This window comes from Chelonia mydas, chromosome 1 (assembly GCF_015237465.2).
Source record: "Chelonia mydas isolate rCheMyd1 chromosome 1, rCheMyd1.pri.v2, whole genome shotgun sequence".
Lineage (NCBI taxonomy): Eukaryota > Metazoa > Chordata > Testudines > Cheloniidae > Chelonia > Chelonia mydas.
The window spans coordinates 150,638,307-150,654,366 of NC_057849.1; the positions used below are offsets into that span (position 1 = coordinate 150,638,307).

General features: G+C 40.3%; 1 protein-coding gene across 11 annotated transcripts in view; it reads left to right on the top strand.

Annotated features, from left to right (window-relative positions):
- Positions 1–16,060, top strand: part of USP9X (ubiquitin specific peptidase 9 X-linked) — a 197,599-nt gene that overhangs the window by 61,456 nt on the left and 120,083 nt on the right. For all 11 annotated transcript variants that reach the window (XM_037902604.2, XM_037902576.2, XM_043538097.1 and 8 more), the window contains 5 exons: positions 6,896–7,011; positions 7,280–7,531; positions 7,608–7,746; positions 9,761–9,913; positions 13,947–14,051. In XM_037902604.2, coding sequence (XP_037758532.1) covers positions 6,896–7,011; positions 7,280–7,531; positions 7,608–7,746; positions 9,761–9,913; positions 13,947–14,051 — 765 coding nt within the window. The remainder of the gene's footprint in view (positions 1–6,895; positions 7,012–7,279; positions 7,532–7,607; positions 7,747–9,760; positions 9,914–13,946; positions 14,052–16,060) is intronic.

The following is a 16,060-nucleotide window of genomic DNA, read 5'->3' on the forward strand; positions in this document are numbered from 1 at the left end:
CAACGGGGGAGGTTTAGATTGGATATTAGGAAAAACTTTTTCACTAAGAGGGTGGTGAAACACTGGAATGCGTTACCTAGGGAGGTGGTAGAATCTCCTTCCTTAGAGGTTTTTAAGGTCAGGCTTGACAAAGCCCTGGCTGGGATGATTTAACTGGGAATTGGTCCTGCTTCGAGCAGGGGGTTGGACTAGATGACCTTCTGGGGTCCCTTCCAACCCTGATATTCTATGATTCTATGATCTGAACTTCTCCTCCCTATACCTGCCACGGCTGCTGTATAGCTGAATCCAGAGGAGCAAGCCTGCTTGGAGCATGTCCAGCAGGTCTTGGTAAGCAGCAGGAAACCCTCCACCAGAGTGACCTACTTGGCAAAGTGGAAGTGTTTCACTTGTTTGGCCTCAGAATGGAATCTCTCTCCATATCGGTCATCCCTGCAGTCCATCTTGGACTATCTGCTTTATTTGAAGCACCAATGCCTGGCTGTATTGTCAGTTAAGGTTCACTTGGCAGCCATCTTGGCCTTCCATTCTCCGGTCTGAGGTAGATCGGTCTTCTCCCACAAAATGACGGCTCGGTTCCTGAAAGGTTTAGAGAGGCTCTACCTGGAGGTTCGCAACCTGATTCCCCCATGGGACTTAAATCTGGTACTGTCAAGGCTCACAGGGCCCCCCCTTTGAGCTGTTGGCATCTTGTTCTCTACTGGTCCTCTCGTGGAAAGTTGCCTTCCTTGTGGCAATTACCTTGGCCAGGGTGGGTCTCTGAGATCAGAACCTTGACTTCAGAGCCCCCTTACATGGTGTTCTTCAGTGACAAACTTTAGCTGCGCCCAGCCTTCCTACCAAAGGTAGTGTCACAGTACCACAACAATCAGGACGTTTTTCTGCCGGTCTTCTCCCCGAAGCCTCACAGAACTGATGAGGAACGTTGACTGCATATCTTAGATGTTAGACTGGTTCTGGCCTTCTACATTGAAAGAACTAAACCTTTCTGCAAGTCAACACAGCTCTTTGTAGCGGTTTATTTAGTGTGTGCATAGTTGTCTAGCCAAGCGATGGCATCTTTAGTGGCGTGATGCAGTTCTTCTAGGCCACCACTGAACCTAGTCAGCAGGCATTCCTCGACAATGTGCAACATCATCTGTGTTGTGCTGCAGCTGCACAAAGGGCTGTCACGAAGGCCCCAGCAATATAGTTGGCTGCACAGAGACTTTGTCCCGAACCTGTTCAACAGGGACCACTGGCAACAGGGCAGGTCAAAACCAGGCGGGCAAATTGTGGGGTCAACGACAAGGGACTGGTTGGGGATTATAACAGATATCCATTCCTCTCGCCAGAGTGTTTCCTCCCAAACATCCTGGCATGGCAGATGAGACCATAATGGCTGACGTGATGGCAAACGTGCTGCTGGTGGTTGAAAAAGGTCATGCAGCGGCAGGCTTGAGTTGGCGTGTACTTACTTCAGTAACTTGCCAGTGATAACCCCTCGACTGATATAAGGAAGAGCAATATTGCTCAGAACTGGAAGTCATGGGAATGAAGCCCAACACAGGGTGCCAGAGATGATGCGCATGGCGGCATGTAACTGTGTATCCATCAGTTTAGTGTGTGGCGATCGACTCCAAACTGGTGCTCGGTACTCCGCCACTGAATATGCGGTGGCAAGAGCTGACATCCTCAAAGGTGGAGCACGAGCACCCCCTGACAAAACTGCCAGTTTGCTAATAAGATTGTTGCGTGTCTTAACTTTAGCTGCTGTCTTTTTCAGGTGGGCATGGTAACACAGTGTGCAGTCTAAGGTCACACCTAGATTGACCGGTTCTACTTCATGCTTCACCTTCTGACCATTCAGATAAGCATTCAGTTCTCGGTTTCTGCTGGTGTGATGAAGATTGGACAAACTGGAGACTATTTTTATGATGGTTGGCTGGAGGCGCCAAGTCTTACAGTAGCCAGCTAACTTTATCATGTCCCAGTTTAAGGAGGCATCAAGCTCGTGAAACATCCGGGCCTGGGTACTGCAACAGATGTCGTCTGCGTAAATTAACTTTTGTGAACCTTTTGTAACAGTGGCAGACAGGATGAAAAGTCTCCTGGTGTCATCCCAGGGAATCTCGTCCTGGATAACCACCTGCATCCGGGCTTGCTATGAGCAGGCAAAGGTTCTGCCTCTGGCCATGGTGACCACTCATTCCACAAGGGCTCAAGCTTTGTCAGTGGAATTCTTCAGTGCCAATTCAGGACATTTGCAAAGCTGCGACATGGTCGTCAGTTCATACCTTCACATCCGACTATGCCATCACCCAGCAGGCCAGTTTTGGAAAGGCAGTGTTGCAATCAGCACATCCGTGAACTCTGAGCCCACCTCCAGGGATACTATTTCAGTCACCTATCTTGGAATCAACATAAGCAAGCACTCGAGGAAGAAAAAACAGTTACAAACCTTTCATAACTGTTGTTCTTGGAGATATGTTGCTCATGTCCGTTCCATGACCTGCCCACCTACCCCTCTGTCGGAGTTACCTATAAGAAGGAACTGAGAGGGTGCTGGGCCGGTGACGCCCCTTATACTGGCCCATAAGCATGGGGCTCTAGGGCCGGCCCTATGGATACCATTAAGGGAAAAAATCCGTGGCAACTGTGCACGTGGCGCATGCACACTAGCATTGAGTGGGCATGAGCAACATATCTTGAACAACAGTTACAAAAGGTTATTAACCATTTTTTTCTGTGACTCTTGTTTTAACTTATTGACTTTGTCAAACTTGCTTAGTTCACAAGTAAAACTTCTAGAAGTCTGGCTTATTAACCTGGAATATTAAGGTCAAACTGTTTTTCTTATGCTTTACCACAAAGATGTACTTAAGTTGCAATTGTGATCTGAATATCTGTATGATTTTAAATTGAGATATACATCTCAATTGCAACTTAATTAAATCTCTTACACTGTGGTTGGGTCAGTGTTACCAGTAGTGATGTGTCAGAAGTAAATAATACAGCCTGATTTTCAGATCTCAAGTTGAGGGTAGGACTTTCGAAACACACATTTTTACTTTTAATACAGAATTATTGAGGCACAGTAAACACAACTCCACAATGGCATGGCATTTTTAATGTCACTGCTCACGAGAAACTATATTGTCTTTAACCTGAGTTGTAAGGAGTTCACAGGTTTCTTATTTGGCTGAACTGGGCAGGGGTGCAGGGAGGTGAGAGAACAGATTCTGCATCAACTTTTGTCCTAAAGACGTCTCGTTGGAGAGACTTGTATTTAGGAAACAAGACTGTATATGGTATTCCCACACCTATCATTTTGTATACTAAAATAGGTAATTTTTTTGAGGTTACTGAAATTGGCAAGATTTGTAGAAATTAATACTGTTACATAGTCAGGTAATATTTGATAGCTGGTATAGGATACAAAGATCATCTGCTTGGAAAATTGTTTGCTGCTTGAGGACGACTATTAGGCTGCAGTAATTCAAGATGACATTGTTCAGTACTTTTAAATGTGTGATAAAAACCAGTTTAAAGAAGGAGCTTCTATGGGAGGCAGGTAAAGCAATGTTTAGGTCAGTTGATAAGCAGAATCTCTTTTTTGGGGGGGGGACGGGGGGACCTCGAAAAATGGAACACAAGATGGAGATAGCACATTCATATAGGCTTAAAATGATAAACAGTTAGCTATTGTTAGGGGAAAACTGAATATCATGACCATAGACATCACTGAAAAAGCCCTCAAGTATACAAAGAGAAATTAAATGAAAAAGGAAATACATGTGGTAAGTTGTTGGTTGAAAAACCTGAGGATTAGAAACCTGGAGGCTTTCCCCCCACCATTTAAAAATGATCAGCAAAAGCTAGTTACACTCATGAAATATGTCCAGCTTTTGATGCTTAGTAGTTTAACCCCTATACCTCAGACGCTCCACAGTCTGAAGTTATTTGAAAATATCTGGAAGTAGCAGGTTTGCCACAGATCATGAGATTCATAAACAAACTTTGGATGCAGAAATTATTTAGGTGATGGTCATAGAGGCAATAGCAAGCAAGAAAAGTGATAAATTTCATGGTCTTATGGCTAGCCATCTTAATTTTACAAGGAGATATTAGGAGGTCCTTCAAGGGGTACATTTAATACTGTTTTGTTAGGGAAAGATCTCAGGGCTTATCTACATGGTGGTGCAGTGCATGTTGTGGGGGTGTGATTTTCAAAACACACCATGTTGCACACTAACTGGCCCGTGCAATCCTTGCTGCTGTGCACAGTCTACACAAGCTAGTTAGTGCTCAACTTTGGTGCACTTCAGAATTCGCACCCCATAGTGTGCATTGCTGCACTGTGTGTATGAGCCCTCCATCTATAAAGGGCGCCACCGTTGTGGGTTCTTCCTAAGGTTGAACCACATATAATTATCAAATCATGGTATAAAAATCTTAACAAAAATACTAGCTCCATGTTTCCTGTCCAAACTATTAGTTTACATACATCTGGATCAGAGGGTATGGAGGCAAGCGTAGGGTTATTAAGAGTAGGCAAGTGTTAGATAATGCTTATGCAATACTTGAGGTCAGACTAGATGATCAAAAGGGCCCCTTCTTGCCTTAGAATCTATTGAATCTATAAATCATTCATAGTACCAAATCTTAAAAAAATAATTTTATTTGATCACTTGACTCAGAAGGTGTTGGATAGGGTGGAGTGGAATCTTTTATTTAAAGTTTTGTTCCCCATTGGTCCTTATTTCCTTAAGTGGATTACTGGTCTTATTTCCATGCCAAAAGCAACTATGGGAATTAGTAGGGTTAAGTCTTCTCTGATAGTTATATAGTGGAACTCATCAGGAGTGTCTGTGGTATCCTTTACTTTTTGCACTGGCCATGGAGCATTTTGCTCAGAAGACAGTGGATAACTGATTTGTTACAGGAATAAAACTGGAAGATGCCACAGAGTAGCGCATGGGACAATATTATTTTTAATTAAACCAAACACTTCCTTAACATTATATGAAAATCATCTTTTGGGAAAATGTCTGGCTTAAACTAGCTGTATATTTGCCAGATTCAAAAAAGTCATTCCCTCAGAAAAGTATTGTGTAAATGAACAACACGTTGTATAAGGTACCCGGGAATTCAAATTTCAACCTAGAACATCTATACGATTTAAGTATCAAACTGTTACTTCATCAAACTAAAAATGATATGAAATGCTGGGAGAGCTGCCCAAATTCTTGGCCAGGGAAAATAACCATGGTCTAATGAACATTTTGCCTAGTTTATTAACGTCCCCCCGTCCACTCCCCCCTACCCCAAACACACGCTTTCCTATAATCATCCCAGATAGAAATAACAGGTGTAGAGAGGATGATGGTATAATGTATACCACTGATTAACCAGGGTGAGAGAGCTGTTCCAGGCAATGTGTGATTTTTCTCAAGCCAGCCAACTCAGATCGATTTTTTTTTTTTTTTTTTTTTTTGGCTTGGTGGAACTCTCCTCTAGCCAAATGCTGGATCACCATTGAAGCAGGAAGTAGCGGTAATGCGAACATTTATAGATTACTGGGATTATTAATAATTATGTCCTCCATAGATGTGTGCCTATCTGTTAGAGAACTACCCTTTAGGTTTGGGGTAGAACTAGAGATAGAATGAGGTTTTTTGTTTGTTTGTTTTTTTTTTCCATTGCCAGTGACACACATTGCAAATAATATAGGCTTTAACTGAAATAATGAACTTGAGAGTTTCAAAGACTGAAAGAGTCTTGAAATATATTTGTTTGGCCAGTTTACTAATAAGACATTTGTCATTTTTAGAAATCAAAACCAACTTTAATTGATCTGCTCTTCCAGTAACTTCCAAGTTAAGCATAATGTTTCTCCTATTTTCAGAGAAACTGTTTATTTTATAGGAAGCTAATTTGAGTAGAACCAATGGCTTCAGGATGAACAGGAAACAAACATTCCTCTTCCCCCGCAATTTATGTCAGTTTTTGGTGATCACATAAGATGATCAGAAAAAGACTTGGAATGTGGTACATTTGAACTTTCATATGATCTAATGAGGGGAAAAAAGGATTTGGTAGGCAAATGACCTTGAAAGAAAATGGGCTTTCATGTGGAAAAGAAGCAGTTCTGATTTGCAGTGCACAATAAGAGAGAATGTATTTGATACTGTTTCAATGGTACCTTATACCAACAATGTAAAAATAGATTGGTAGGAATAGATGTTGGGGAGGAAAAATGATTTTATGCATGTACATGTCCAAGTTTTAAATAATACTGGGAATGTATGTTATCCTATATTACAACTTTTGGACATTTATGATCAAACAATTGATTATCCTTCTGGGGCTTCCTAGTGCAAATAGTCTCACCCATGGAAATAAGTAATGGCAAAATTCTTGCCATACTGAAGTCAGTGGGAGTTTTTTTTTAGTGGGGCAGATTTCACCTAATGAATCTTTCATCTTGCCTTTTCACTTTAGTCAGTATCTGCTAAATTAATTTGACCAAAATTAGAAGAACAGAAATGCATTGCCTACTATTAATTTACTACTCAGAGTACATGTATACACAAACAAATTATATTTGACAAAGTTCTTTGAATAATTAATAGGTACAATACCTGTGCTTCAGTTTGTTAATGAATAAAGACAAAATTGTCTTTCTGCTGAAAAAACAAACACAACAACCCAGAAACAGCATGTCCTGGATTGTGTAGGATCATATGTAACTTGTGTTACCCTTACAAATAGAAAAACGTGACTATATTGGTTGCATAATGAGTCTCTAAACAAAAGTGATGTTTATGTTGTAGTGGCTAATATTGTATTTTTGGCAGTTTATAATGGTAACAGTTTTTAAAAATGAGGAAGTAACTAATTTATTGTGTTGCAGGGTTGGTTAGTAGATCTCATCAACAAGTTTGGCACATTAAATGGATTTCAGATCCTGCATGATCGTTTTATGAGTGGCTCAGCATTGAATGTTCAGATAATTGCAGCTCTCATCAAGTAAGTTCCTTAGAAAGCAGAGTAATTTTGGGATATGTTAATTGAAAATAAATGCAAGGATTTCAAGTATCCATTTATTTTTTTCTTCTGAAAAGGGGTACTGTGAACTGCTATTCAGTATTGTTTACTTGAATGTCCAGAATCTGAATTACCTTTCGTTATTTTGTTCACTTGTAAATAAACCAGTTTCCTGAACAAAATACTCTAATATCTTAATAAAAGTAGCCAAGTATTCACATTACATCTGATGTTTTTTATTGTTTTTTAGACCATTTGGACAATGCTACGAGTTTCTAACGCTACACACAGTCAAGAAATACTTCCTTCCAATTATAGAAATGGTTCCACAGTTTTTAGAAAACTTAACTGATGATGAACTGAAAAAAGAAGCAAAAAATGAAGCCAAAAATGATGCTCTGTCAATGATAATCAAATCTCTAAAGAACTTAGCTTCCAGAGTCCCAGGACAAGAAGAAACAGTAAAAAACTTAGAAATATTTAGGTTAAAAATGATACTTAGGTAAGGCACTCTTTCTGTTGGAGTGGTTATTTTTTTTGTCTGTCTTTGCATTTCTTACACTTAATATCTCTTACAGATTATTGCAAATTTCCTCTTTCAATGGTAAAATGAATGCACTAAACGAAGTTAACAAGGTGATATCTAGTGTGTCATATTATACGCATCGGCATGGTAATCCTGAAGAGGAAGAGTGGCTTACAGCAGAGAGAATGGCAGTAAGTTTTTCTTCTTATTACCTGAATTAAGTTAAGACTTTTTTTCTTTAAATGCAGTAGTAATTCTTCAGAGATAGAGTAATAATGTACATTACATTATGTGAATCCTCATTATCTGGTGTTATCCAAAGTCATGAAAATTAACTATCTTTATAATTAGTCACAGTAATTACTAGTGTGTCATAAGGGTTTTTATGCTTTGCTGTTGACATCACTATATTTCCATCAGGATTGCTATTAAAATGTATTCAGAGATTTATAAGATCTGCAAAAAATTATTTTCAAAGTTGATCTTTTGTGTCAAGGTGTAGCACAATTTAAAAGAGAATTCTTTTTTAAATGGAACGTAAAAATAGATGTGTACTGATGTTGACACTTTTTTGTACCACTATAATTAGTATAGCATTAATTTAAACAAAATTTCATGAGTCATTTCTTGGAGAGCAATGTTGATAATTTCAAAAGAATTATTTAAACAGTTCAAATTAAATTTTGAAAGTGATTGCCCTACATGTGGGTCTTTAGTATGCATCCTAATTGTTTGACCGAAAAACCTTTCGTAGAATAGTTTTGTGATAAGACTTTTATAAATTTACCTAAAGATATATTTTTACAGGTACAACGGCTCATTCTGATTTTATGTCAAATACATTCATAATCATTTTTTAAATTTAATATACAGTCCATACATTCACTTGCTTTGAGTGCTGGTTTGTCCCTGAGTACAGATTTGAGGAATCCCTGAAATAGAACCTTTATCAAGTTCCAGCATGCTGCATTTTAAGATGTAATTGCTACAGATGTTTGCTTTAGTGAGAGCGAGAGAAAGAGAGAGTAAAAAGTTCACATGCTCTCTGGGTTTAGTGACTTTTTTCCTGCTGTGAAATTCATAATCTGGAGAAGTAATGTTATGGGGCAGGATTATGCAGCGTTTGCGCTATATGTACTATACAAGTGAATAAGGGCTCTTGACACAACTGTGGGATTAGGCATCTCAAGCAGGATTGACTCTTGTTAGAAATACTCATTTTTAAAAAAAATTTTTTGCCAAAAATAATCTCTTTATACTGGAAAATATAAAGTACAGGTGATAATTGAAAAACCTTGTTTGTCTAAGTCTTACATGAGGTGCCAGATTGACTCTTCTAGCTATATAATCAAATATAGCAACTCTGAAGGAATGGTCACCTTCTCTCATTCCTTTTCGGTTCTGGCACTCAGTAGACATTCTGCTGATGCCTCAGTCTGAACGAAAGAGCTGGACTACATTGTGTTCCTTGCACTATATCAGTGCTACCTTTGAAATCATCTTAATTTTTATCTCCACTTCTTAAATCTTGCTTGAACTCTTTTCTCTAATTCAAGTAGAAGTTGAGGAATTTAAAGAGGTGAAGCTGATTAAGGAGTACCCTTTTCAGAATATAGTTCATTCCCTGATGTTTTCCAGTGTTCAACCATCCTCTTGTTATGTAACATGCTATGCTATAAGTGTACCAGTTGAGTTACAGAAAGGTTACACCTGAGTCACTGAAATGTCTTCAGTGGCTCCATGCTACTGAAAAAATGTATCCCTGGAAAAAGTAGATGCTCAGTCTTCCCCCGTTCCCTTACACTGGAAGCTGTATGAGAATTTTTATGTTCGGATTTCACAGTTTCACTTTGCTTGAAAAACATTTGTAGTGAAGTATCCTTGTCCACTGAAGCTACAAAGCATGGGAAATATTGCTGACCTTGCCTTCAGAAGACAGCTGCAGGAAAAAAAATCTTATTTATTACAATGGGTAGGGAATCAGAATTGTATAAAGTACTGACTTGCTTTGATTTGGGGGGAGTGGTGGTATTGCATTCTAGAAATTGAAAGTGAAGTATAAATATCCTTCCCTTTTGGTGTGTGTTACCTTTATAAGAGACAGAATGATGAGATTTCTGGCTTACATTTTCCGTTTAACTTTAACTATCTACTTCTCGAAAACTTCAGTATTTTGAAATTGTATGTATTTTAATTTAAAATTAGGAATGGATCCAGCAAAATAATATTTTATCAATCGTATTACGAGATAGTCTTCATCAGCCTCAATATGTAGAAAAGTTAGAGAAGATTCTTCGTTTTGTCATCAAAGAAAAAGCACTCACTTTGGAAGATCTTGACAACATTTGGGCAGCTCAGGTAAGGAATTAAACTATTGCCCTGTCTTTAAGCAGGATTGATCTTACTTTATAGCACCTCTTGACAATTTTAAGTCAAATCATGACTTTTATTCAACATAGCAAATGGCATGCATGTTATCAAATAAGGAAGGAGGGTATTGGATTTCATGTAGACGGGAGGGTGCTTTGAGACTGTGTTGCTGGTGGTGTGCATTGGTATATACAAAAAGAAATGGGGGAGGAGATCTTGAAAACTAAATTTAGACTGCTAGGTGGACTCAAGTCCAGGATCTCAGACTGCCTTCTCAAATGTGCGAAAAGTTCAATGGGCAGGACTAACTAGGCAAGAGGTAATAAATTCTAAAGGCATAGATGATAAAATGGTACAGAGGAGGGATTAATATTTATTAAGCGGCGTGTGATTCTAGATTCTCTAGCCTACCAGTGGACAAGATGAGGCAATTAAAGATAATGAAGTAGTGTAAAGCATTTAAAATGAATATTTTGTCTTAGTTTTACTGTAGAGGACAAGGGAGATTTCTTTTTTTGAGAGTGCTTTAATTTCCATTGAGAACACAGTACCATTTCCCATGAAATCTTGAAGGCGTGGTCTACACTGAAAAGTTAAGTTGACCCAGCTGTGTTGCTCAGGGGTCTGAAAAATCCACACCCCTGAGCAGTGTAGTTAGGCTGGCATAGCCCCCTATGTAGACAGCACTAGCTCAGAGGAAGAATTCTTCCATTGAGCTAGCTACTGCTTCTTGGGGAGGTGGATTACCTATGCCAACGGGAGAACCTTGTTCGTTGGCGTCAGTAATGTCTACAGTGAAGTGCTATGATATTGCAGTAGCAGCAGTGGATTTGTGCCGCTGTAGCATTTAAAGTGTAGACAAGCCCTAAGAAGAAATTACTGGAGCAAATGAAGTGCAATAAATCTGAGAGCCAAATGAGTATTCTGAAGCTTCTGAAGGAAATAAAGTGTGAAACAGTGAATTCTGAACACCCGGTATATCCATAAAACTAGTGACTGTTCCTGAAAGCTTGTAGTGTCACTAGTGTTCTCATCTGTATTTCTTAAAAAAAAAAAAAAAAAAGACAAAAGGAAGAGTCCAACAATTACAACGCATGCTCACCTCAGTTCCAAGGAAACTGATTGAGCCTCTCGTTACAGCACTCGAATAAAAATACAGTGATAAGATCAAACCAGCACGTGTTGTGGGGTACAAGGGAAATCATGCTGCTTTAACCTGTTAGGAGATCTAAAATATTTAGCTTTCAGTATAATATTTTCAAGTGTCTCATGAATTGCTGCCGACAAAATTAGTTCATGTAGGTTTGGGGAGTAATACTGAAGTCTGCAAGCAAATACTAGTGCTCAATGGCAACAGATTGAGTTTAAGGGAAGTGTCGTGAGGGGAGGGAATTGGTGTTGGGACCCCATCTTATTTTCCTTCATTAATGATCTAGAAGTGAGAATAAACAGCATGTTACCTAGAGGGTCACAGGGTTCATTGCTTCTGCAGGCTGAGCACATTGCACACACCGGGGTCTCTTTCCATTCCTTGATTCTGTCTCACCCACCTCTATTTCAGGGACTCCCTGCACCCCCTCCCTGACCCTCTCCCTCATGCAAAGGGCTCTGTTGCCCCTTCTTCCCCTCCTTCTGCTATGAGCCTGCTGATATCTCCTTTCTGCCACATGCCATGGGCTGTGTGCCCATATTCTTCTTCCCCATGCTAGGGGCACTGTGTGGGCCCCCATGCTCCCTCCTCCCCCGTTCTTTCTTCATTTTATTGTCTGGAGAGAAGTCATTCATGGTGTCAGTGTTTTAAACTGTATTGGGAGGATGGACAGATGGGGTGCTAGGGTGGAAGGTGTTAATGATTACCGTCAACTGGTTCTTTGATCCACAGATTAGACAGAGAAATGCTGTCCAGTTCATTGGCATAAAAACTCACAAGTTTCCCCACTGAAAATTCACAGATACTAAGTTGAGAGGTGTTGCAAACACCATTGAGGACAGAGTAATCCCCTCTTCTGTGTTTGTGGTGTTTATACTGTCCTTTGTGCAGTGACCTTATGTTCATAGCTGTCCATAACGTGAAAGGCACGCATCATAAATAGTAACAAAAATAATGAATAAGTTCAGAAATGGGCTGAAAATAACAAACTGAGATTGACTTGGGGAAAATAATCATAAACCGATTCAGTGGGAGGAAAGAAGCTAAAAATCAGAAATGCCAAAAATAGGCATTGGCACGATAGTGGATAAATTAGATCTGAGTAGGAAAAAAGGCCAAAGCCACTTTGGACTGGTGATCGCATCTCTCTCCCAATGGTGTTGGTTTAATGGCAATGAGATGTTAGCATTTAAATACATCCCACATTAATACTAGAAAGATGACAAATTGGAGGGAGTTCAAAGAAGTCCAGAGAAGAAACTGGAGGAATTGATTTAAAAAAATTGAGATTTGAATTGGTCAGCAGGGGCACGCTAATTTCTAAAAAGTTTGGTCGTATTCAAATAGATTGGAATTATTTAAATTTAAAATTGAGTTCCAAGAGTGAAAAGTAGGAGTAGATTTTCTGAATCAGGAAAATTAAAATTACTGAACATTTGAAGTATTCAGCAGTGTGACGGCCACAGTCATTCCCTCTTTTTTTAAAATCTGGACCATAATATGAAAGTAAGTCAGTGCATAAAATTTAGAACAAATATAAAGTAGTAACACTGCGCACCATATAATTTTAAGATACTGAATTGAGTACTGCAAGGGGTGAAGTGAAATACTGATGCAGAGTTTACAAAATAGTGAATTTCATTACTATTAATGCATTAATTTTTAACACTGAATTAGATTGACAGTATCTCTAAATTTTGTTTGCTAAGCTTTACAATTTACAATAATGGGTTAGTCTCACAACTCTACATATTAATTTTTTGAAACGTGTGTACTTAAAATAATGCCATATCAAATCAGACTATTGGGTTCATCTGGTCAGGAATCCTCATGCTTGATAGGCATAGAACGCAAATAAGGCATCTCTTTTAGCCTTAAACCAGAAAAAAATTGGTTTCTACCTTTCCCCCAAATCAAAATGCCAACAATTATTGGTTAGGCCTCTCTCTTCTCCCCCCTCAATTTCAAAAAGTCTTTATATGACACTTCTCTTATCATGGCTGTTTTCTGATGCACTGCTGATCAATGAGTAGGTTCACCTTTAGAGTGCTGTCAGCAGATTTTTAAGGAAGGCTTTCAATTAGCCATCCTCCACTACTATCTCAGGAAGACTTTAAGATACGGTATAGAAATATTGTATTAAAAATCCATTTAGACGCAGAACAAAGCAGCATGATGAAATATGGATTGAAGTGCAGGACAGCTTGTTTCAGTTAGAAATTTCAATTTAAATTCTTTGCAGAAATCATTATCTTCTACATAAGTGTGAAAAATCGGGCAATCTTTGACCTACAGATTATTTTTAAACCCAATCCCTCACTAACTAAGGGTATGTCTATACTACCTGCCGGATCGGCGGGCAGCTATCGATCCAACGGGGATTGATTTTATCGGATCTAGTTTAGACACGATAAATCGACCCCTGAGAGCTCTCCCGTCGACTCCTGTACTCCAGCTCCGCAAGAGGCGCAGGCAGAATTGACGGGGGAGCTGCAGTAGTCGACTCACTGCAGTGAAGACACCATAGTAAGTTGATCTAAGTACGTTGACTTCAGCTACATTATTCATGTAGCTGAAGTTGCATACCTTATATCGATATTCTCCCCCTCCCACTCCGCACCCCCCCAAGTATAGACCAGGGATAATTTCACCTGATATTTTAAACTTAAACTAACAAAATAAAACCAGACAATCAGATTTCCTCAGTGTAACCTATGTAGTCAAAGTGGGTTATGCTTTGGTGGTGGGGTAGTAATCCTTCCTACCCATTTCAGGTAATCATCTGACAAATTTGAAGCGTTATATCTTACTATGTTACTATGTTTATGTTAGTATAGATAGTTACAAATGTTAATTTTGTTTCTCTGACAGGCTGGAAAACATGAAGCCATTGTTAAGAATGTACATGATCTTCTTGCAAAGTTGGCTTGGGATTTCTCTCCTGAACAACTTGATCACCTGTTTGATTGCTTTAAGGTAACACTGCATTTTTCAGCTGTTCTGTTACTGTAAATACGAATACAGTTAACTTGCCTTTAATGTACTGGATGAAATAGATTAGTATTTTGATTGTGCATAATCTGCTAAAAGCATTTTTATATATTCAAATTACCACAGTAGAACTCTTTAAATTGTCTGTCATACTCTTTAGCAGTCTCCACAGACAGGGGACTTCCCTTTGCATGTAGGTATGAACAGGGTTGTAACTTTTGTATACTGCTGTACTGTTTAGAGCACACTCTGGGATATTTTCAGAATATTTCTTCTGAAATAAAACAAATATTTAGACTATGGCGTAATCTACACTCGACAATTAGGCTGGTTTAACTACATTGGTCAGAGGTGTGAAAAAAGCACACCCTCGAGTAGCATCGTTAAGCCAACCTAAGTCCCCATGTGGACAGCATTAGGTTAACGGAATAATTCTTCTGTTGATCTAGCTACTGCCCCTTGGAGAGGCGGATTACCTATGTCGACAGGAGAACCTTTCCCGTTGGTGTAGGTAGTGTCTACACTGAAGCTCTACAGCAGTGCAGCTGTGCTTCTGTAGCGTTTTAAGTGTAGACATACTCTACTTGTTTTATTGACAACTTGTTTATCTGGTTTCCCTTGGCTTTTTCAGCTAATGCATCTTCATTGTGTCTTCAAGCTCAGTAAATTCAGTTTTATTCCTTGAACACTATCATTTCATTCAGAAAGTAAATTTAAAAGTGAAGCTATTTATCGTTCCCTTTTTGTAGTCCAGGGTCTTGTCTTCATTTGGTGGGGGGGTGGGAAAGGGGTGTTTTTAACTCAGTTAGTTAACTCGAGGTAATATCCTAGTGAAGATAAGGCAAGTTGTAGTAATTTTTCGAGTGCTTGCTCATGTCCATTCCATATTGGGTAAAACCCACATTGGGACCTATGCATGTGTCCCCGCTTCAGTGGTACCGATCCCCATCAAGAGGGATGTCCTGCCAGCGTTTGCCCACCCAAAGCCGTCATGCCTCAGGATTGGAGAGGAAGGCTCAGCGGAGCCCTCTTTGGTACCCACACCAGGGACACTGATTGAGGGACTCGAGGCGTACCTCGCTGGTAGATTGGTGCAGGCCCTCTGAGGCACGCGCCACCTGGCAAGAACTCCGGGACCAGCCCCGACCGTCTCCAAGGGCCCAGGACCGATCAGACACTAGAGACCACCAATCGCTGGGCCATCATCGCGTGTCTCCAAGCAGGAGGTTGCCCTACTCAGGACAGTCCTCCTGGCCACTGGCCCGTAGTAGCTCACGGTCCTGTTTGACGTCCCGGTGCCAGTTGAGTAGCGTGAGGCGTGGATTGCCAGGTATCCAACGCAGCTCTGCCGAATGCTGTTGGTCCCTGAGAGCGCGACCAAGACAGCCTCGCTGCAGAGGGGGGCAGATAGGGAGTGCTTCTCTGCCCCCAGCTCTTCACTGGCTGCAGCCACACTCTCTGCCCCCAGCCCCAGACTTGCCCTCTGTGGCCCCAGCCTTAGCCCCTTTACCCCTGTCTGCAACAGGCCACAAGCCACGGTCTATTTCCCAGCCCCATCTCCCCTAGAGAAGGGGGCAGGCATGATGTGAAAAGTTTGGGGACCGCTGCCATAGAGGGAGACTCAGTGCTATCACACCCGATGACTAAAAGATTCCTCAGGGGTATAGTAAATCTTTTCCCACAACACCAACTCTCTACCCCCATGTGAGACCTAAACCTGGTATTGAAAGGACTGACCATGCCCCCCTTTGCCCATGGCTACCTATTCACTTACATAACTCTCAGTGAAAATGGCCTTCCTGATAGCAGTCACCTTGGCTGGGAGAAATAGTGGCACTGATGATACATCTCCTCCTCTGCCCCCTGGTATTATTTGGGACAAGGTTATGCTCAGACCACATCCAAAATTCATTCCTAAGGCAACCTCCCCTTTTCACATGAACCAGTTGATTCACCTTCCAACCTTCTATCCCAACCCTCACCGAGGGAGGCTA